The 23,409-nt window shown below is 50.9% G+C and overlaps 1 protein-coding gene across 2 annotated transcripts; it reads left to right on the top strand.

Annotated features, from left to right (window-relative positions):
- The first annotated feature begins 20,236 nt into the window (after positions 1–20,236).
- LOC123136361 (receptor-like protein 2) lies at positions 20,237–22,904 on the top strand. Of its 2 annotated transcripts, XM_044555728.1 has the most exons (2): positions 20,237–22,335; positions 22,410–22,630. In XM_044555728.1, the coding sequence occupies exons 1-2, from the start codon at positions 20,578–20,580 to the stop codon at positions 22,422–22,424; spliced, it is 1,773 nt and encodes a 590-aa protein (XP_044411663.1). In that variant the 5' UTR covers positions 20,237–20,577; the 3' UTR covers positions 22,425–22,630. The 2 variants fall into 2 exon arrangements, with proteins under 2 accessions (XP_044411663.1, XP_044411662.1); XM_044555727.1 differs by having other exon boundaries at positions 20,241–22,904.
- The last annotated feature ends 505 nt before the right edge of the window (positions 22,905–23,409 follow it).

Below are 23,409 nucleotides of genomic sequence, written 5' to 3'. Positions count from 1 at the left end.
AGTTTGGACAGAATACTTGATCGGCCTTGCCAGATTCATGGCACCCCTGACAAGCCTGCCAACCATACCAACAGAAATTGTTGGGTCTTTAAATAGGCTGGTAAGCTAAACACCGAACATAAGGGGAAAGGGCCGCCCAGCAAGGACGATGATGAAGAGCCTCGCCCACCGAATAAAGGGGGTAGAAGAAATTCCCCCGAGGTAAAAACGGTGAATATGATCTATGTTACTCATATCCGTAAGCAGGAGCGCAAGCGCGCACTAAGGGACGTCTACGCCATAGAGCTAGTTGCCCCGAAATTCAACTCATGGTCAGCCTGCCCAATCACTTTTGATCGCAGAGACCATCCGACCAGTATCCGTCATGGAGGTTCGGCAGCATTGGTCCTCGACCCAATCATCGAGGAATTCCACCTCACACGAGTCCTCATGGACTGCAACAGCAGCCTTAACCTGCTTTATCAGAACACTGTCCGCAAAATGGGTATTGATCCGTCAAGAATCAAGCCCACTAAAACTACCTTTAAAGGAGTGATACCTGAAGGAAATATGCCCTAGAGGCAATAATAAAGTTATTATTTATTTCCTTATTTCATGATAAATGTTTATTATTCATGCTAGAATTGTATTAACCGGAAACATAATACATGTGTGAATACATAGACAAACATAGTGTCACTAGTATGCCTCTACTTGACTAGCTCGTTAATCATAGATGGTTAAGTTTCCTAACCATAGACATGAGTTGTCATTTGATTAACGGGATCACATCATTAGGAGAATGATGTGATTGACTTGACCCATTCCGTTAGCTTAGCACTTGATCGTTTAGTATGTTGCTATTGCTTTCTTCATGACTTGTACATGTTCCTGTGACTATGGGATTATGTAACTCCCGCTTACCGGAGGAACACTTTGTGTGCTACCAAACGTCACAACGTAACTGGGTGATTATAAAGGTGCTCTACAGGTGTCTCGAAAGGTACTTGTTGAGTTGACATATTTCGAGATTAGGATTTGTCACTCCGATTGTCGGAGAGTATCTCTGGGCCCTCTCTGTAATGCACATCACTATAAGCCTTGCAAGCATTGTAACTAATGAGTTAGTTGCAGGATGATGTATTACGGAACGAGTAAAGAGACTTGCCGGTAACGAGATTGAACTAGGTATTGAGATACCGACGATCGAATCTCGGGCAAGTAACATACCGATGACAAAGGGAACAACGTATGTTGTTATGCGATTTGACCGATAAAGATCTTCGTAGAATATGTGGGAGCCAATATGAACATCCAGGTTTCGCTATTGGTTATTGACCGGAGACGTGTCTCGGTCATGTCTACATAGTTCTGGAACCCGTAGGGTCCGCACGCTTAAAGTTCGATGACGGTTATATTATGAGTTTATGTGTTTTGATGTACGGAAGGTAGTTCGGAGTCCCGGATGAGATCGGGGACATGACGAGGAGTCTCGAAATGGTCGAGATGTAAAGATCGATATATTGGACGACTATATTCGGACTTCGGAAAGGTTCCGAGTGATTCGGGTATTTTTCGGAGTACGGGAGAGTTACAGGAATTCGCCGGGGAGTATATGGGCCTTATTAGGCTTTAGGGGAAAGAGAGAGGGGAGGCTGCACGCCCCCCAAGGCTTAGTCCAAATTGGACTAGGGGAGGGGCGGCGCCCCCTCCTTCCTTTTCTTCTCGTTTCCCTTTCCTTCTCTCCTACTCCTACTACTTGGAAGGGCTCCTAGTTCTACTAGGAAAGAGGGAATCCTACTCCCGGTGGGAGTAGGACTCCCCTAGGGCACGCCATAGAGAGGGTCGGCCCTCCCCCTCCTCCACTCCTTCATATACGGGGAGGGGGGCACCCCATAGACACAACAATTGATCATTGATCTCTTAGCCGTGTGCGGTGCCCCCCTCCACCATAGTCCTCCTTGATAATATCGTAGTGGTGCTTAGGCGAAGCCCTACGATGGTAGAACATCATCATCATCGCCACGCCGTCGTGCTGACGGAACTCTCCCTCAACACTCGGCTGGATCGGAGTTCGAGGGACGTCATCGAGCTGAACGTGTGCAAGAACTCGGAGGTGCCGTGCTTTCGGTACTTGATCGGTCGGGCCGTGAAGACGTACGACTAAATCAACCGCGTTGTGCTAACGCTTCCTCTTACGGCCTATGAGAGTACGTGGACACACTCTCCCCTCTCGTTGCTATGCATCACCATGATCTTGCATGTGCGTAGGAAATTTTTTGAAATTACTACGCTCCCCAACAATACCGAGCATCGAGGCCTGTTGTACAGGGTCCATAACGCTAGAAGTAGTCTTCGGTTCACCGGACAATTTCTGAAGCGAAGACTTGATCTTCGACATCGTCCCCTTCCGCAGTGGCTATCATGCACTGCTCGGACGAACCGCCTTCGTCCATTTCAATGAAGTCCCGCACTACACTTATCTAAAGCTCAAGATGCCTGGACCACGTGGCATTATAACAGTCAATGGAAACATGGAGCGCTCCCTCCGTACTGAGGAGCATACCGTAACCCTCGCAGCCGAAGTACAGGGTGGCCTTGTCAAGCTGAATACTACATCGGCAGTCAAGCCCCCGGACACCGTCAAATGAGTCCGGTCTACCCTGGAGAATGGCAGTCCGGCTCGTCCTGAGCCAGATTAGCAATTCAGCCTCCATCAAAACCCCAACCTTATAGCGGCATACGTACCGCGCGTACATAACTACGCACTAAAGATACCATGGGCAAGAACGGAGGCATACTAAAAAAATAAAGTCCACGATATGGCTTCGACCCTATCCGGACACTCATACCCTTCCATTTTTCTTCTTATTTTTTATTTTTATTTTTCAGGTTCTTTACAACCAACATAACTTTTTGATGGTACCAAGGCCCCTTTTCCAGGCCCCTTATGTCTACTTGATTGTTGATCCTCTCAAAGGATCATACACCAAGGCGAAAAGCGGCGCATACGTGTGGCAGGATATCCAAAGGATCTTCAAGATCACCTTTTCCTTTTTAGGACATGTATACAACTTTCCCTTGTGCTCGGCATGTAAAATAGCCTTGATGCTTATCACATCCTCTCTAAAAACACGTCTTGACGTATCTATCAGACTATAATGGAAACAATTTCACCCAACCCTGTTCGATATTGGCTTATTTCCTATTATGTATTCCCCTTTTACGGCAGATTGTCGTATATACCTTGGCACGATTCAAATCGCCAGGGGCTCTATCCGACCACTCATATTCTTCAATCAAAAGAAGTTCGAACACTTTTATAGTATACTTCGGCGTCCCGAATATGGCATTATATGCATCGGCTCTGAATCATGTCTTTGGTCAATAGTTGGGTTGCCCGGCTCCTGTGATTATCACCTTACGTTCCGCCTGTTCAGCTAAGGTAGTAAAGGGAGAACTATTGTGATTGTGTTTCTGGTTCATCCGCTCAAGCACCTTAGTAGAGAAAGCCGAAAACTTACTGTCATGATGTGGCGAGAGCTGGTCAGCAATTCAGTGACCTACTAAATCTCTAGTGATTTCTTCTGTATTGCACGAAGGATTGGCTTCTCCCAGTCACGCGTTTAAGGCATCCAAGTTCGGATAGCCGCATATGCACCAGGGGCTATCTTACAGTCCCATTGTCAAACTCCTAGGGCTAAGTGAGAGTGATAAAGCCGCATAGTCCGATTGCCTGGTTCGCCGCACAGACACCTCCTTCACGGACCAAGACGTTGGGTCAAGTGAGGTTATGTGCTATCACAAACACCCCCGTAGTATCTACGTGGGGGCTGAAGCCGACGACTGGCAAACTCTTAGGGATAAAAACAGCCGCAAAGGAGGAAAAACACTTTAAGATAAACAGCATAAACATATTACAAAGCCTTGGTTTATAACACAAGGTCGGGGCAGTTCAGATACATTTACTCGAACATAATATCCTCCGAGCATTGACCCTCTATCAAACGGGCACCCTCGAGGACATCTTCAAAATAGCGCTCCGGCTTGCGGTGGTCCTTGCCTCTGGGCGGACCTTCAACTGCCACAACGGCAGCCTTCATCTTTGCCCAATGCATCTTGACACGGGCAAAGGCCATCAGCTCACCTTCTATGCACATCGAGCGCTTCACAGCTTCAACTCGGGGCAAGGCGTCGCCGAGCCGCTTGAGGTCGAAGTTGAAGGAAATATGCCCTAGAGGCAATAATAAAGTTGTTATTTATATTTCCTTATATCATGATAAATGTTTATTATTCATGCTAGAATTGAATTAACCGGAAACTTAATACATGTGTAAATACATAGACAAACATAATGTCACTACTATGCCTCTACTTGACTAACCCGTTGAATCAAAGATGGTTAAGTTTCCTAGCCATAGACATGAGTTGTCATTTGATTAACGGGATCACATCATTAGAGAATGATGTGATTGACTTGACCCATTCCGTTAGCTTAGCACTTGATCATTTAGTTTGTTGCTATTGCTTTCTTCATGACTTATACATGTTCCTATGACTATGAGATTATGCAACTCCCGTATACTAGAGGAACACTTTGTGTGCTACCAAATGTCACAACGGAACTGGGTGATTATAAAGGTGCTCTACAGGTGTCTCCGATTGTACTTTTTGAGTTGGCATAGATCGATATTAGGATTTGCCACTCTGATTGTCGGAGAGGTATCTCTGGGCCCTCTAGGTAATGCACATCACTATAAGCCTTGCAAGCAATGTGACTATATAATGAGTTAGTTGCGGGATGATGCATTACTGAACGAGATTGAACTAGGTATGGTGATACCGACGATCGAATCTCGGGCAAGTAACATACCGATTACAAAGGGAACAACGTATGTTGTTATGCGGTTTGACTGATAAAGATCTTCATAGAATATGTAGGAGCCAATATAAGCATCCAAGTTCCGCTATTGGTTATTGACCGGAGATGTGTCTCGGTCATGTCTACATGTTCTCGAACCCGTAGGGTCCGCACGCTTAACGTTCGATGATGATTTATATTATGAGTTATGTGATTTGATGACCGAAGTTTGTTCGGAGTCCCGGATGAGATTGGGGACATGACGAGGAGTCTCGAAATGATAGAGCCGTAAAGATCGATATATTGGAAGGCTATATTCAGACATCGGAAAGGTTCCGAGTGATTTGGGTATTTCTCGGAGTACCGGAGAGTTACGGGAATTCGTATTGGGCCTTAATGGGTCATATGGGAAAGGAGAGAAAAGGCCTCAAGGGTGGCCGCACCCCTCCCCATGGACTGGTCCAAATTGGACTAGGGAGGGGGGCGCCCCCTTCCTTCTCCTTCTCCCTTCCCCTTTTCCTACTCCATGTGGGAGGTGGAATCCTACTAGGATTAGGGAGTCCTAGTAGGACTCAACACTTTGGGCGCACCCTATGAAGGCCGGCCTCCTCCTCCCTCCCTCCTATATATACAGGGGCAAGGGGGCACCCTAGAACACACAAGTTGATCATTGATCTATTAGCCGTGTGCGGTGCCCCCCTCCACCATAATCCACCCCGGTCATATCGTAGCGGTGCTTAGGCGAAGCCCTGCGTCGGTAGCTTCATCAACACCGTCATCACGCCGTCGTGCTGACGAAACTCTCCCTCGAAGCTCTACTGGATCGTGAGTTCGTGGGATGTCACTGAGCTAAATGTGTGCTGATCGCGGATGTGCCGTACGTTCGGTACTAGGATCGATCGATCATGAAGACGTACGACTACATCAACTGCGTTGTCATAATGCTTCCGCTTACGGTCTACGAGGGTACGTGGACGACACTCTCCCCTCTCATTGCTATACATCACCATGGTCTTGCGTGTGCGTAGGAAAGTTTTTGAAATTACTACGTTCCCCAACAGAAGTAGCTGCTCGGAATGGGTCCGGTTGGCCATGGCCGGACTATGATGTCCTTCATGTCCAAACCGGACATCCTATGCAGCTCCGCCAGCTGCATCAACTGGTTGTTTAGCAGCGCTGGCCGCTCCGGCGCCAAGTACTGTGACCAGAAGAGCTTCTCCGTCGTGTTCGCTTCTTGGGCCCGGAAATACTGGGCGGCGTTGGCAGCACTCCTTGGGAGATCCGCAAAGGCGTTTGGAGCACTCCACAGTCGATTTAGCAAAGCATGTATTTGACCGCCAAATATACTCTGTAAAAGAAAAGGCTTACCAACCGCTATCTGTTCGGCTTGCTTGATCTTCTCGTGAGTCGCTCGGGACTCAGTCCGCGCCTCCTTTGCCTCTTGAAGGGCCTTGGTGAGTTCGGACGCTTGGGCCTTATTACTCTTGTAACGCCCCGAATCCGATGTGCCAGGTGTCCGCCAGTTATTCGCCATCCTTGCCATGTCATGTGCTTGCGTGTTGCATTTTTCCATGTCATCATCTGCATTTCATATCATGTCATCATGTGCATCGCATTGGCATACGTGTTCGTCTTATGCATCCGAGCATTTTCCCCATTGTCAGTTTTGCAATCCGACACTCCTATGTCATCCGCGTCCCCCTTTTGTCTCCTATTGTGAGCGGGTGTTAAACTTTCTCGGAATGGCCCAAGGTTTGCCAAGCGGCCTTGGTATACCACCGGTAGACCGCTTGTCAAGTTTCGTGCCATTTGGAGGTCGTTTGATACTCCAACGATTAACCGGGTAACCGTAAAAGCCCTCTTTGTATTGCAGCCCAACACCCCTCCAAAGTGGCCAAAACCCATCCTAACCCCCTCCATGCTCTCGGTCGTTCGATCACAATCATGTGGGCGAAAACCTCTCCTCATTTGGACTCTCCTAGCTCCCTCTATCTATAAATATGCGCATCTCCCCCAAAATCCCGGTCTAACCCTAGCAAACTCCTCGCCGCGCCGCCGGACGCGTCCGCATCGCGCCGGACATGTCCACCGCCGCCGCCACATCACTCCGGCCAATCGCAGGCCACCACCTCAGCACCTCCGCCTCCGCGCCCAATCCGGAGCCGCCACCTCACCCGCGCCCTGCGCCCACTTCGCCGCGGCCCGCGGAGCCCATCGCGGGCCCGCGCAGGCCCGCCCAGCCGCTGGCTGGCCCGCTCCAGCCCCGGCTCTCTCTGCCTCCCGTCGCCTCCTCGCCGGCGAGCCCTGCGCCCCCGAGCCGGCGAGCTCCCTCCGCTGCCATTCGCCACCTCCGTCGCCCCCAGGACCTCGCTGCCATCCCTGCTCGACACCGGCTACCGCCATGGCACCCCGCGCCCATCCTGCAGGATCCCGTCGTCGGCCACGAGCTCTGGCCGCAGCTCAGAGCTCCGTCAGCCACCGCCCTCACCGGATCCGGCCTCCTCAGGCCCAGATCCGCCGGATCTGCCCCGGGCCGCTCCGTCTTTGCCTGCTCGCCGCCGGCGCCGACCACCGCCACTGCACCTGCTTCGTTCCCGTTCGGGATCGGGGAGCACGACGACTGCGCCTCCCCCTCGCACCGCCGTGGGCCCAGCCCAGCTCTCCATCGGCCCAATCTACCTCCTCCCCCCCCGTCCTGGCCCAAGGCCCATGGTGAGCGAGCCCCTCCATCCCTCGCCCCGGGCGACTTTTAATTTCCAGCACGCAGTTCATTTTTTTACCAAGTCCCTAGTTTTTTTGCATATTCTGGTGCTATCTTTGACCTGCTGTAACTTGTTGCATGCTGCTCCGTTTTGTGTGTGTAATATATCAAAATGTTCGTCATGAGATGCTCTACATTTCATTCCATTGTGCCATGCTTGTTTAAGATCATCTTGATGCCTGAATTATTGTTGCAAGAGTGCTATATGTTGTTATCTGCTGTCTGTTAACAGAACATGCTCATTTGTCATTTTTGCCATATTTGATGTGTGCATCCTATGAGGTTGATGTCTACATGTGTTTTGAACTAATTCATGCCATCTTTACAAGGGTGTCATCCATGTATTTTTGTGAGTCTTGTACTGAGTGCATCAAGCTTAGTAGGGTACTTGTTGTTGTTGTTTTGCTAGGCTGAATCTGTTATTTCGTGATGCTATATAAACCTGCTGCTACAAGTTATTCTATGCATAATCTGGAGATGTTTACTAAGGATATTTTGTTATACATGTCATGATCTATCCATCCATGCCCCTGGTTGCATTTATAGCCTGCTGTACCTTGTTGTAATCATGATCCAAAGTTGCTAAATAATGTTGCTGTCAGCCTGTTAACATTAAGTTCAGTTTTGTCATGAGTTTTGCTAGTGATACATGCACCCTATGAACTTGCTCTTGCCATGCTTAGCTTCATAAACATGTCTTCTTACTGTTGGTCACCTTTACATGACATGTATTGATCTGTGGTGAGTGGTACAAGCTCACCAACATGCCTACTTATCGTTGTTCCTGCCATGCCCTGTTTGCTGAATCTGTTAACGGAACTTGCTATGTTTACATGGGTGTCATCATATTTTATGTGCCCTTTTGGCTCATGGTCAGTAAGGGACTTTTATTCTATACAATTAGTATATTCATGCCATGCTTTTTTTTGCCATGTTAAGTTCCTGTAGCATGTTGTTAGATAGCTCTAAACATTGCAACCTGCTGTTATTTCTGCAAAGTCTAAAACTATTACTATATGCAATCTTGCCATGTCTTTTTGAGCATGTTCTAGTGATTTCTGGAGATAGTTCAGTGTTCATGTTTTCTTATGATTTACCTGTACATCATGTCCATGCCTTTTGTTCTCATGTTGTGGTACTGTAGCATGTTTTTTTGATGCTTGCAATATGCCTAGTTGCTGTTTTGGGCAGATTGTTGTTATGCCTTGTATAGTGTGTGTGTGTTGAACCGTTGCTCCGTTTTGAGTGTGCTCTATATGAAACTTGCTTGATTTTGCATGTAGTTTCATATTATCATGTTGCATCCTTGTTTTGAGAGTGTTTACTTGATGTTTGTATGCATTTTGCATCAATGTCATGTTTAACTTGTTTCGCTCATATCTTCTAGGCCGTAGCTCCGAATTAAACGAACTTTATATGTAACTTGACTAGAATCTCGTGTAGATCATCTTGGTGCATCTTAACCTGTTGTTTAATAACTTGAACATAAGGTTTATTCAGATCTGGACCAATTTTGAAATATGCATATGAGGACCTACCGGAATTGTTATATGTTGTTTCCGACCTCATTTAAACTTGCTTTATGTGTTGCTCTTGTATGCATCATCTCTTGCCATGAGTAGCTTCATGTAGCTTTGTCATGCATCATGCTTGTTGTGCATCATGTCTTGTCTATGTGTGGTGTGTTTACTATGTTGTGTGCTTCTTCTCGATAGTTCCCGTTTCATTGCGATCGTGAGGATTCGTTCGTCTACGCTTGGTTCGTCTTCGTGGCTTCATCTTCTTCATGGACTCGTTCTTCTTCCTTGCAAGATTTCAGGCAAGATGACCGCTATCCTGGATCTCACTATTATCATTGCTATGCTAGTTGCTTCGTTCTATCGCTATGTTGCGCTACCTATCATTTGCTCTTCAAGCCTCCCAAATTGCCATGTCAGCCTCTAACCTTTTTACCCTTCCCAGCAAACTGTTGTCTGGCTATATTACCGCTTTTGCTCAGCCCCTCTTATAGCGTTGTTAGTTGCAGGTGAAGTTGAAGATTGCCCCATGACGGACATGATTTTGTTGGGATATCACAATATCTCTTATTTAATTAATGCATCTATATACTTGGTAAAGGGTAGAAGCCTCGGCCTTATGCCAGGTGTTTTGTTCCACTCTTGCCGCCCTAGTTTCCATCATACCGGTGTTATGTTCCCAAATTTTGCGTTCCTTACGCGGTTGGGTGATTTATGGGACCCCCTTGACAGTTCGCTTTGAATAAAACTCCTCCAGCAAGGCCCAGCCTTGGTTTTACCATTTGCCTCACCTAGCCCTTTTTCCCTTGGGTTTCCGGAGCCCGAGGGTCATCTTTATTTTAGCCCCCTCGGGCCAGTGCTCCTTCGGGTGTTGGTCTGAACTGAGCTGTCTGCGGGGCCACCTCGGGGAAACTCGAAGTCTGGTTTTACTCGTAGCTAGTCTCATCCGGTGTTGCCCTGAGAACGAGATATGTGCAGCTCCTATCGGGATTTGTCGGCAGATCGGGCGGCTTTGCTGGTCTTGTTTTACCATTGTCGAAATGTCTTGTAAACCTGGATTCCGAGTCTGATCGGGTCTTCCTGGGAGAAGGTATATCCTTCGTTGATCGTGAGAGCTTATCATGGGCTAAGTTGGGACACCCCTGCAGGGTATAAACTTTCGAAAGCCGTGCCCGCGGTTATGGGCAGATGGGAATTTGTTAATGTCCGGTTGTAGATAACTTGACACCAGATCCGAATTAAAATGCATCAACCGCGTGTGTAGTCGTGGTGGTCTCTTTTCGGCGGAGTCCGGGAAGTGAACACGGTTTTGGGTTATGTTTGACGTAAGTAGGAGTTCAGGATCACTTCTTGATCATTGCTAGCTTCGCGACCGTTCCTTTGCTTCTCTTCTCGCTCTCATTTGCGTATGTTAGTCACCATACTTGCTTAGTCGCTGCTGCAGCCTCACCACTTATCCTTTCCCTTACCCATTAAGCTTTGCTAGTCTTGATACCCATGGTAATGGGATTGCTGAGTCCTCGTGGCTCACAGATTACTACAACAACAGTTGCAGGTACATGTTATGCGCTGATCATGACGCGAGAGTGATGTCTGCTTGTTTTGGAGTTCTTCTTCTGCTTCTTCTTCGATCAAGGGATAGGTTCCAGGTCGGCAGCCTAAGCTAGCAGGGTGGATGTCGTTTGAGTTTCTGTTTGTGTTTCATCCGTAGTCGGATGTTGCTCTTATGTATTGTGATGTTGTAATCGTGTGGCATTGTATGCCTTGTATGTATCCCCATCTATTATGTAATGTTGATGTAATGATATCCACCTTGCAAAAGCGTTTCAATATGCAGTTCTATCCTTGGTGAGACCTTCGAGTCTCTTTAGGATAGTATCGCATATTGGGCGTGACAACTCTCCTCCAAGGGCTCACACTTGTTGGCGGCATCCTGGAGCGCTTGCTCCACTTCGGTCACCCTCTCCTCATACTGACGGCAGGCGACCTGTTCGGCCTTCCAATTCACGGCTGCTTTGTCTGTGGCCACCTTGCTCGCCCTCGCCTCCTCCTTGGCTTCGGCAAGGGCACTCTTGAGGGTCTCGACCTCGGTCGCGCTGTCTACAATTATACACATAGTAGCACATGAGTTTAAACTCTGATTTTGCATTACAATTTATGCTCATAAGGGGACTTTTAAAAGCATACCCTGGGCCTCATCGAACCGCTTGTTAATACGGTCGATCTCATCATCGGCCAGCTTCAGTTTTCGCTGGAGTTCGAAAACTTCAGCGTCCTTGGCTGAAGCCGCTCACAGTGATGCATGTTTATCAAAATAGAAAAGTATGTTACCTCCGGCGAATATTTGATCCTCTGTCCGCTCCCTTCTTCCAAAGAGCCGAACAGAGTCTCAGGGGCTACTATCTATATACAGGTGTCTTTTCCATGTGAAAAGCGACTAAGAATATTACATCACATACCTCAAAGCTTGTTAGCAAGCTAGTGAACGCTTCGTTCAGTCTGCTTTTGGCAGACTGAACCTTCTCAACCACCGTACCCATCAAGGTACAGTGCTCCTCCATGATGGAGGCACGTTGAAGTGCTTCCCTCAATGTGTCCAGCGCCTCCGGATTGATGAAGGTCGCCAGTGGAGTCGGCACCCCCCTCCCTTGAAGGGGGCTGCTCGCTCGATTCCGGAGCCGTGTGGGTCTCCGGAGTTGTATTTGGCTGGGGACCGGACTGGTCCGGGCCCCCATCGTTAGTATCCATGTGGGTTGTGCCCCCCCATGTTTTCGGTAGCCGAGGCATTACCCTCCGATGCCGTTTCAGCGGCCTTTCGCACCTCTCCCTGGCCCGGAGAGGTCCTTCGGGAAAACACTTTAGTGTCGTCCGCGACATGTGGGGGAGAAGCTCGCGGAGGCGTTGCGCTCTCCATCATCTCCGGTGCCAAAGAGTTCCCCAAAGACAATGATTGTTGGGGGAGATCACGGGTCGGACTGAAATACGTAAATGATATGTTATCCTATAATTCGCAAGAGGCCGTATATATGTATAGTATCTTTGAATACTTATGATTCGGCCTAGGGCGCCACTCGGGGTGGCTTCGGTGTCCGATTCCGGATCGTCCGAAAGGGAGATCTTACCCTTCTTGGACGCCTCCGCCTCTAGGTCCACGGAAGCCCCCCTTTTCTTCTCACCCCTCTTAAGGGGAGAATTGCTCTCCTCCTCTTCCTCTTCTTTGTCTTCATCTCCCTTGTGGAAGGAGAGAACTTCGGTATCTCCGGGCACAACGTCTGGAGTACCTTTGCGGCGGAGGCCACTTTTGGCCTCCTTGCCCTTCTTCTTGGCCTTCTCCAGCACCTGGTACGGCGCCGGGACCAGCATCTTCGTTAGTAGAGGGATGGCTGGGTCTTCGGGTAGCGGAGCCGGACATCGGATCCGCTCCACCTTCTTGGTCAAGTTCTGAGGGAAGAATGGAAGGCTCAGCGTACCCCTTGGGTTTACATATTGAAGTTATGTTCGGAAATCATAAAACTTACTGGAGTGGCTGGATGAGCACAGTCGAGGCCGATCTCCTCGGTCGTCTTCGGCCATGATTTCTAGGCCTTGAAAAACAGCTTCCATATGTCTTCGTGCGTCGTGCCGAAGAATCGTTGTAGGGTCCGAGGGCTGGCCGGATTAAACTCCCACATGTTGAGAGTCCGGTGCTAGCAGGGGAGAATCCGGCGACAAAGCATCACCTGGATCACATTAGCAAGGCTGGTGTTCTTCTCCATCATATTCTTGATGCACTTCTGCAACATCATCACCTCGTCGGACGACGACCAATCCAGGCCCTTGTTAATCCACGATGCAAGCCGCATTGGAGGCCCAGATTTAAACTCAGGAATGGCGGGCCATGTGGTGTCGCGGGATTCTATGATATAGAACCACTCCTGTTGCCATCCCTTTACGGTCTCCACGAAGGCCCCTTTGGGCCAGGTGACATTGGGGACTTGCTCACCATGGCACCGCCACAGTCCGCATGCTTCCCGTCAACCACTTTTGGCTTCATGTTGAAGACCTTGAGCCATAGGCCGAAGTGGGGGGGGGATGCGGAGGAATGCCTCGCGCACGATGATGAACGCCGAAATGTGGAGAAAGGAATTTGGGGCTAGATCGTGGAAATCTAGCCCATAATAGAACATGAGGCCGCAGACGAAAGGGTGGAGAGGAAACCCTAGTCCGCGGAGAAAGTGGGGGATAAACACCACCCTCTCATTGGGCTCCGGAGTAGGGATGATCTGCTTTTTGGCAGGGAGCCGATGCCCGATGTTTGCGGCCAAGTATCCCGCTTCTCGGAGTTCCTTGACGTTCCTCTCCGTGACGGAGGAAGCCATCCACTTGCCTTGCGAGCCGGATCCGAACATGGCTGGGGTGTTTGGCGGGGACGGAAAGAGATCGAAACTTGGGCGCTGGAGATCGAGGACGGGAGGGCTGAGGAAGAAGAAGGCGTGGGGTAAAAGGATGGGCCCTTATCCCCTTATAAAGGCAGTGGATATCAAGCGCTCCCTCACAAGCCTTAAAACCCGCCTATTCCCAAGGGGTCGTGCGAACGGCACGGTTGGATTACCCAAACCCGTATTGATGAGAATCCCACAATAAGGGGACACAATCTCTGCTTTGACAAGACGTGTCAATGGAGCCCGCGCCTCGAAACCCGAAGCGGGAGGCCAAAAACGGTTCGAAATAATAATAAGGCCAGACATAACGTCTTGCCGAAAAAGCTGTCAGTGGACATGACTTATTTTGTTTAAGTATTTAGCCCTTGTGGTTCAGGGTTGTAACTGTTATATAGAGCTGGATATAGTTCTCTTGTTCAACAGCTTTGGAGTATTCGGAGGAGGAACCCGCCTTACAATGCCGAAGACAATCTGCGCGCCGGACATATTGTCATTGAAGCCCGGTTCAGGGGCTACTGAGGGAGTCCTGGATTAGGGGGTCCCCGGGCGTCCGGGCTATGTGACATGGGCCGGACTAATGGGTTCTGAAGATGCAAGATCGAAGGCTTTCCCCCGTGTCCGGATGGGACTCTCTTTTGCGTGGATGGAAAGCTTGTCATTCGGATATGTAGTTTCCTTTCTCTATAAACCTACTCTGTACAACCCTAGGTCCCTCCGGTGTCTATATAAACCGGAGGGTTTACTCCGTAGAGGCTATCACAATTATACCGGCTAGACATCTAGGGTTTAGCCATTACGATCTCGAGGTAGATCAACTCTTGTAACCCCTATACTTATCAAAGTCAATGAAGTAGGAAGTAGGGTATTACCTCCATCAAGAGGGCCCGAACCTGGGTAAACATCGTGTCCCCCGCCTCCTGTTACCTTCGATCCTTAGATGCACAGTTCAGGACCCCCTACCCGAGATCGGCCGGTTTTGACACCAACACCTGCGTCCCCATTCAATCCATCTGGACCAAGGGGACACGGCCTAGTGGTTGCCGACGGCCACCGCCAAGCCCGCCCCAACTCTGGTCCCTGGCCTTGGCCGAGACAAGCTCACACGCGCCACACACATGACCATCGGCGCCGCTCTAACCAACGGCATAGCAGCCACAGGGGCACCAACTCGTACCGAGGCCACAACGGCGCCGCATGATAAACATGCACTAACGCAGCGGACAGAGCCACCACGGACTAGGTCGCGCCCTGCCATGCGCGCCGCCGTATCTTGTCCACCGCCATAAGCCAGATCTACCCCGTCCATCGGGGCCAGCCTGCAGCCGCCACGCCGGACCGCCAACACCACAAATCGTGCCGCCACCAGCCAAGGAAGCAATCCCGCCCCGCCGCCGCCAGGAGAGCCCCAGCCGCGCCACCGTGCCAGGCGAGCGACACCTCGTCGTCCCTTCACCAGGAACAAGCCGAGGCCGCACCGCCACCTCGCAGCCTCAGCCTGCATCGCCCACGACCAGCCGGCCGGGAGAGCAGCCTGCTAGATCTAGTTTTGCCGGCCACTCCCCGACGCAACCCACCTGCACAGGCACGCACCACCACTCGCCCAGCACTCCACCACGGATCATCGCCATCCCATTGCCATAGCCGGGATGGCCGTCGACACCGCGCAAACGCCCAAGGAGGCTGTCCCACCAGCACTCCCCGCGCGAAGGGTTACAGGGCCCGCCACCGCCGTCGCCGGCCGAGCTTTGCCTGGCGGCGCGCTCCGGCAGCGACGGGGGGAGGAGATCGAGGAGGGAGGGAGCTGGCGGCGGCTGTTCGAGAGTTCCCCCTCCCCCAGGCACGCACCACCACTCGCACAACAGTCCACCACGGATCACCGCCATCCGTCACTATCGCCAGGACAACCATCGATGCCGTGCAAATGCCCGAGGAGGTTGTCCCGCACCAGCACTCACGCGCGAAGGGTGATAGGGCTCGCCGCCCCCGTCGCCGGCCAGGCTTTGCACGGCGGCGCGCTCCGGCAGCGACGAGGGGAGGAGATCGAGGAGGAAGGGAGCTGGCGGCGGCTGGTCGAGGGTTCCCCCTCCCCCCAGGCATGCACCACCACTCGCCTAGTAGTCTACCACGCATCACCGCCATCCGTCGCCGTCGTCGGGACGGCCGTCGACACCGTCGGGACGGCCATCGACGCCGCGCAATCGCCCGAGAAGGTTGTCCCGCACCAGCACTCCTCGCGCGAAGGGTGACAGGGCCCGCCGCCGCCGTCGCCGGCCGGGCTTTGCCCGACAGCGTGCTCCGGCAGCGACAAGGGAAGGATATCGGGGAGGGAGGGAGCTGGTGACGGCCGGTCGAGGGTTCCCCCTCCCCCAGGCACGCACCACCACTCGCCCAGCAGTCCACCACGCATCACCGCCATCTGTCGCCGTCGCCGGGACAGCCATCAACGCCGCGCAAATGGCCGAGGAGGCTATCCCGCACCAGCAACCAGCACTCCCCGCGAAGGGTGACAGGGCCCGCCGACGCCGTCACCGGCCGGACTTTGCCCGGCGGCGCGCTCCGGCAACGACGGTGGGAGGAGATCTAGGAGGGAGGGAGCTGGCGGCGGCTGGTCGAGGGTCCCCCCCCCCCCCCCCGGGAGCGGGTCGGGCGAGGGGGGAAAAGAAGTTTTTCTTTAGGGGATTGTGATCAAGTAAATAACTTTATTCCATTCGTTGCATCAGGTACTCTTTTTTTAGAAACCCTCATCCCACTTCATTCGACAACAATGGTTAGAGGAATTGTTACATAATCATGTGTGTCGCCAAGCCACACATGCCTACCAAATCTAGGTACAGAGGAAATTTAGCGAAACTATCAGCTTCATAATTTCTACGTCTAGTCGTAGATAAAATGGCGTGACTCAAAATCGTTTCTTTCTCGCGTTCAACTTCATTATCACCGCACCACTTGCTCCCCCGTGCTGACTTCAGTGTCCTTGATTGCTGAACTGCTATCAGAAGAGATGAATATCCGCGTCACCATAAGATCGTTTGCTAAAGCTTGAGCTTCCCTACAAGCCAATACCTCAAGGACTGCCACATCAGTGATCCCATTTCTACTAATAGAAGATGATCCCATGAAATCGTGATAACGGCAGACCGCAGTCGCAGCACCATGGTCACCCTATTTACTAACAACACCGTCTGCATTGATTTTAAGATAGCCTGGTGCACAAGGGAGACCAATCCGGGCGGCCGAACGAGATGTGTCCGTCCGTTGGTCGCATACGGCCAGCGCAAACGTAGAAAGAGCCGGACGTTGGAGTGAGGACTTTTGGCGGGCGACCTTCATGGATATGGATATTTTAGAAAATTCAATAATTACATTTTGGAGTTTCAAAAAATTCTGAAAACATTTCTACACATTCATATGGATGTATTCTACATGTGAATACAATCACACAACGAAATACATTATGGTGAGAGTTACACAAAAAAGAGAAAATTGTGCATTTCTAATAGTGAACAGTGTTTGCACTGTTCACCAGTTTGAAAACCGCAATTTGTCTTTTTTGTGTAGCTCTCATCATAATGTATTTCATCTTCAAAATTTGCACGCACACGTAGAATGCATCCATGTTAACATGTATGATTTTTTTTTCAGAATTTTGTGAAACCGTAAAATATGTTTTGATTTTTTCAAAATACCCACCTCCATGGAGGTCGACCGCCCTTGGCATTTTGCGCGGACGTCGCCCTTTGCCTGACCCAACGAACAAAATCCGGCTAAATTGGATGTCCGTTTGGGGTCGTCTATTGTAGTTGGCCTCGCCGCGGCTTGGTTTTCTCGCACACACAATGAATGGTGAAAGATGTATCGCTAGGTAACGTTAGGCCAACTCTAGCGCACGACCCCATCCTGTTCGGGTGCGTTCGTTTGGGGCAAAACGGACAAATCAGACGGCCCAGCGCGCGGGCGCAAACGGACTTTTGTCCGTTTTCGACCCATTCCCGACCCAAGTTTGCGCCGCTTTTGGGGTGAAACGGTCAGCGCGCACTTGTCCTTCCCTGGCCCGTCCGTCGGTGGCACAAAGCAGAACCCCCGCGCCCCATTTGGCGCCATCCCCCCCCCCCCCCCCCCGCAAACCCTTCCACGTTCCGCCCCCACCCTCCCCCGTCCATGGCTGACGCCCAGCCAAATTCCAGCGGCCTGGCCGTCAACCCGCCCAGAAAGGTGAAGAAGAAGGCGGCCAAGGGTCCAAGGAAGCCGCGGTCGTAATGCACGCCGGAGGAGCTCGCCCAGATGGACGCGAAATCGGCGAAGAGGAGGAACCGAAAGGCGACCGTCAAGGGCAAGACTGCCGCGGCCAAGTTCGCCGCCGAGCGCGATGCGGTGGAGGCCGCGCAGCGCAAGGCCGAGGTCGAGGAGGATGCCATCGTCAACAAAGCGCACGCCCTCCTCATGCTTGGCCTTTGCCGTCCGGCGGGTTTCTCTGGTGCGGCCGCCGGCCCGGCGAGCACAGGCTCGTCGGTCGCCAGGCCTCAGAACTGCCCGTCGCCGACGTCGCGGACCATGCCTATGCCGCCCGGCTTTCCCCCGCCAAGGCACGATGGCCAGACCCGTTTTTCGGGGCCGCCGGACATTGGAACGATCGCACCGTCCACCCCGCGCCCCTCGGCCGTCATCGACCTCAACGTCACGCCGGGGTCCACCAGCAGCGGTCGGCCGTCCGTCGAGATGCAAAGAAAGCAAGCACGACCACCGTTTATGGCACCATGTCGTCGCCCCGCATCCTGTTCGACAAAATGCCAACACCAACGCCAACGGTCGACGACCCCTTCTACAACCAGTACATGGAGAATGTGATCTACGAGGGTGGGCATGGCGGTGCCTACGATCCCGACGAGACCCAAAGTCAGGATGGCCGCGCCCAGTATGTTGCCGGTGAAGAGCCCCACGACCATGCTGACTACGACCATGGTGACTCGTGGCATGAAGATGATGACATCTATTGTGAAGGTGACGGTGATGAAGAAGAAGGCATTGATATTGATATTGGGGGTGAGCCATTGTTCATCGACAAGCTCACCCAAAGAGCGGACGCGCAAAAGAGGAAGAAGAGCATTCGCACGGGTTCATATTCACAAGACGAGGACAAGTTGATTTGCCAATGTTGGATGAAGATTAGTCCGAGAACCGGCACGCAACAAAAGGACCTTGTTTTTTGGATGAGAGTCCACAAAACATTCCATGAAAGAAAGATGTTTGAGCCCTACCAAATTACGAGCGACCGTGGATCACCTCGATTCAAAAGAGGTGGTTGTTCATCCAACAAGAATGCAACAAGTATTGTGCCGCACTTGAGAGCGTTGAAGCACGACCCGTGAGTGGTCTCGGCATTGGGACGTGCAAACATATACAAGCCATTCACTCTTACGCATTGTTGAACGATCATCAACAATTGCCCTAAGTTCAGGATCAATACAGTAAACTTCAAAGGAAGAGAGGCAAAAAGATGGCCGCGTTGGCCGAAGGTGGAGATGGTGAGGCGTTGAAGAGGCCGAGGGGCAAGACCAACTCCAAGGTGGACGGCATACGTGATGCGTTATCCATAGCCTTGCATGAGACTTTGCATTGCATGATGTCTCAAAAGGATGTGAGGGACGAGAAGAAGCGATAAAGCAAGGACGAGCAAATGAAGCAATACCTAGAGCTTCAAAGGAAGAAGCTTGAGATGGAGAAGGCGGCCAAGAAGAGGAAGATCGACATGGAGGAGGCGTCCCGGCAAAGGCAGCTCGACATCGAGGCCGCCAATGTCATGGCCAGGCAGAGGCAGCTCGACATCGAGGCCACCAATGGTGCAACCAAAGCAAAGGAGGTGGCCCTTGCGATCATGAGCGTGGACTTGACCAAGATGAGCGAGAAGACGAGGAGTTGATTCGAGGCCAAGCAGAAGGAGATGTTCGATGCCGACGGCCTGAACTAGGTCGTCTGATCAGCCATGGCCGTTCTTTTTTGGAGGCGGGCATGGGTGCCGGCCGCTGGGCCTCTGGCTGGGTGCCGGCGAGAAACACATTCATTTTGGAGGCTGGTTGTGTTGCCGGCGACAAAACTATTCATTTTGTAGGTTGGCTCTGTTGCCGGCCGCTGGCTGTGTTGCCGGCGAGGACGTGTAGTCCACTGGCTCTGTTGCCGGCGTGAACTAGGACCGCTGGCCTGAACTAGGGCGTGGTATTTCGAAAGTTGGCGTTTGAAAATAAAGGCGGACAGGATGGAGCCAAAGGATGCGTCCGCGCATTCGACGCACGGCCACATCCCAGGACAGGCCCGGACACGATTCATTGCCCTACCCAAACGGACAAAATCTGTGCAAAACAGACGTCCGTTTGAGATCGTGCGTTGGAGTTGGCCTTACCGCACACCCGCGCAAAGTGACTTTGCGGTCACGGAGGGAAGTAGGAGCCCGTCAACTGAGGATCGTCTCCATCCAAGTGGCCAAGTGGGAAAGCGCGAGGTGGACTTTTCATAGAAAACAAACGGGAAGATTTGGAGTAGCTCGGTGGCTCTCAGATACCGAGGGCCCTGAGGCCTCCAGAAAAATCCTAAAATGGAACAATGACTGTGAGTGTGAGTGGTAGGTGAGCAGCTGCAATCTTAAAAGAGAAGATCGCATCCGAGTAGGAAGGAGGCTCGCAGCAAACTTGCACCAACAGCCAGCCACAGTCAACGACCAACGTGCACAGACGCTATCTGCACGTGATCCACACCCACCCACGCGGGACTTTCCTGCCTGGGTACCGCGAGACTTTGCTGGGGCACGACCACCACAAAGACGACATCACCCAAGAAAATCTATTCAACAGAAATGGCAAGTTCCCATTCCCCACGAGGTTTGATTGGATCAGAATGGGCAATTCCGTTCTCAACTTCTCATGCTCTTCCTTCCTCATTAGACCTCACCGCACAGCAAGAATCTGGTTTCCACGCTAGCTTTCACCATACCACCACGCAGCCAACTCTGCTCTCCACACAGCAATCACACCAAGAAATTCCTTCCACATGCCTTCCCTTGGCTTGGCTCTTATGCTGCTGGCCTCTTTGATCTCTCCGGCGAGCTCCTGCACGGAGCAGGAGAAGATCTCCCTTCTCCGGCTCCTCGCCGGGCTCTCGTGGAACGGTGGCCTCGCGACGTCGTGGCGGAGCAACACCGACTGCTGCACATGGCAAGGGATCACCTGCAACCAAGATAGGAAGGTCACCGATGTTTCGCTGGATTCTCGAGGCCTCGAGGGGTCTATCTCGCCATCCCTCGGCAACCTCACCGAGCTCTTGCGCCTCAACCTGTCGCGCAACTCTTTGTCCGGCGCCTTGCCGCTGGAGTTGGTGTCATCCAGCAGCATAATCGTCCTTGACGTCAGCTTCAACCGCCTGACAGGGGCGCTGCATGAGCTGCCATCTTCAACCCCTGTGCGGCCTCTGCAAGTACTCAACATCTCAAGCAACTTATTTACAGGCCAGTTTCCGTCCACCACATGGAAAGCAATGGAGAATTTGGTCGCACTCAATGCCAGTAACAACAGCTTTACTGGACAGATACCATCGACGCCATGTGCGAGCGCGCCATCTTTGGCCGTGCTTGAACTCAGTTTTAACAAATTCAGTGGAAATATCCCTCCAGGACTTGGTAATTGCTCCGTGCTGAAGATGCTCAGCACTGGCTACAACAACCTCTGTGGGACTCTTCCAGGCGAGCTCTTCAATGTTACCACGTTAGAGCACCTCTCTTTGCCTAACAATTGGTTAGACGGAGGTGTCAATGGCATCGGCAAGCTCACAAATCTGGTCACCCTTGATCTTGGGCAGAATGGTTTCAGTGGCAACATTCCAGAGTCTATAGGTGATCTGGAGAGATTGGAGGAGCTGCATTTGGAACACAACAATATGTCAGGGGAGCTGCCAACAGCTCTAAGCAACTGCACAAATCTCGTAACAATTGACCTCAACACCAACCGCTTCAGTGGAGAACTCAACAAGGTCAAGTTCGCGAGCCTGTCCAACCTAAGAAAATTAGATCTTCTTTTCAACGACTTCACCGGCACAATTCCAGAAAGCATATACTCCTGCACCAATCTGACTGCACTGCGACTATCTTACAATCAATTCCATGGTCAATTGTCAGAGAAAATAAGCAATCTGAAGTACCTCTCATTCCTATCACTTTCTAATAACTCGCTTACAAATATCACAAGGACACTTCAGATCCTTAGTAGTTCCAAGAGCCTCACTACCCTTTATATTGGATGCAACTTCCTGGATGAGACCATGCCACAGGATGACAGCATTGATGGTTTTGAGAACCTTCAGGTTCTTTCCATGAGTGAGTGTTCATTGTCTGGAAAAATACCTGATTGGTTATCAAAACTCACAAATTTGGGGATGCTATTTTTGCAAAGCAATCAACTAACTGGACCGGTACCTGACTGGATCAGCAGCCTGAACTTGCTCTTCTATCTAGACATATCAAACAACAGCTTTACAGGGGATATTCCAGCTGCCTTAATGGAGATGCCAATGCTGAGATCAGACAAGACTCCACCAAAGGTCTTCTTTGAGCTGCTTGTTTGGAACGAGAACACATTTATGCAGTACCTCATGCTCAGTGCTTTTCCTAAGGTGCTTAATCTAGCCATCAATAATTTCACTGGTGTGATCCCAGAGGAGATCGGACAGTTAAAAGGACTCATTTCACTGAACTTGAGCTCTAATGGATTTTCCGGAGGGATACCAGAACAGATCTGCAACCTCACGAACCTCCAGGTGCTTGACTTGTCTGGTAATCAACTCACTGGTACAATTCCAGCTGCACTGAAAAATCTGCATTTCCTTTCCAGATTCAATGTTTCTAATAATGACCTGGAAGGCCCTATTCCAAACGTCGGCCAGTTTAGCACATTTCCGGATTCTAGCTTTGGTGGAAACCCAAAACTGTGTAGCCCTATGATCACAAACCAATGTGGTTCAGCAGAAGCAGGTCCGGTCTCCACAAAACACATTGGTAATGAGGTTATCTTTGCAATCGCCTTTGGTATTTTCTTTGGTGTAGGAGTCCTATATGACCAGATAGTCTTAGCCAGATATTTTGGCTAAAGCCTTGTAATTTGTTCTCACTGCCCAAACCGTGTGAGCTCAAGTGGTTCTCAGTTCAGCAAGACGATGTCTGTGGCTCCTGCCCCAGCAAGATCAACATCCCTGGTAAATCCGGTATCTCGAGCTACAGGCATTCAATCTGTACAGCATGTAAATGAAAATAGTTAGCAATTTAGGAAATATCAAGAGTGTGTAATCCTACTATTTTTTGTGGAGAATATATAACCAGTCTTTCACTATTTACTTTGTTAAAGGTGATTGGATGTTCATCCAGGATCAGTGATGAATACATATGATGCAAAATCGCCAGGGACAGCATACAACCATGAGAAAATTGCAGTTTAGCATACTAACATGCAGTTGAGACTTAACCAATTAAGCAGACTGGCAATTTTATAGATTAATTAATTCATCATGGAAAAAACAGGGTGGAACCCTATAACTCAATACAGCTGCCATCGAACTCAAACAACACACGCTGAGAGAAAATAAAAAATGTACTGGTAGGAGCTTGGGTCCTACCTGGCCTGGACCGTAGGTTATAGGGGTGGGAGACTGGTTGGCGAGGAGGTGGGCGGCGCGTCGGCGCCGTAGTCGCGCGGGAGGAGGCGGCGGCTGAGAGGGAGAGGCGGCTAGGGTTAGGGATTCCGGCTCCTAAGGGGAGCCGGGCAATAGTTATGACTTATTGCTTAATTCCAAAAGATATCCTTATATCTGTTTATACAATCCTCGCTTGCTAATAAA

Source organism: Triticum aestivum, chromosome 6B (assembly GCF_018294505.1).
Source record: "Triticum aestivum cultivar Chinese Spring chromosome 6B, IWGSC CS RefSeq v2.1, whole genome shotgun sequence".
Taxonomy (NCBI): Eukaryota; Viridiplantae; Streptophyta; class Magnoliopsida; order Poales; family Poaceae; genus Triticum; species Triticum aestivum.
This window is presented reverse-complemented; position numbering and strand designations above follow the sequence as displayed.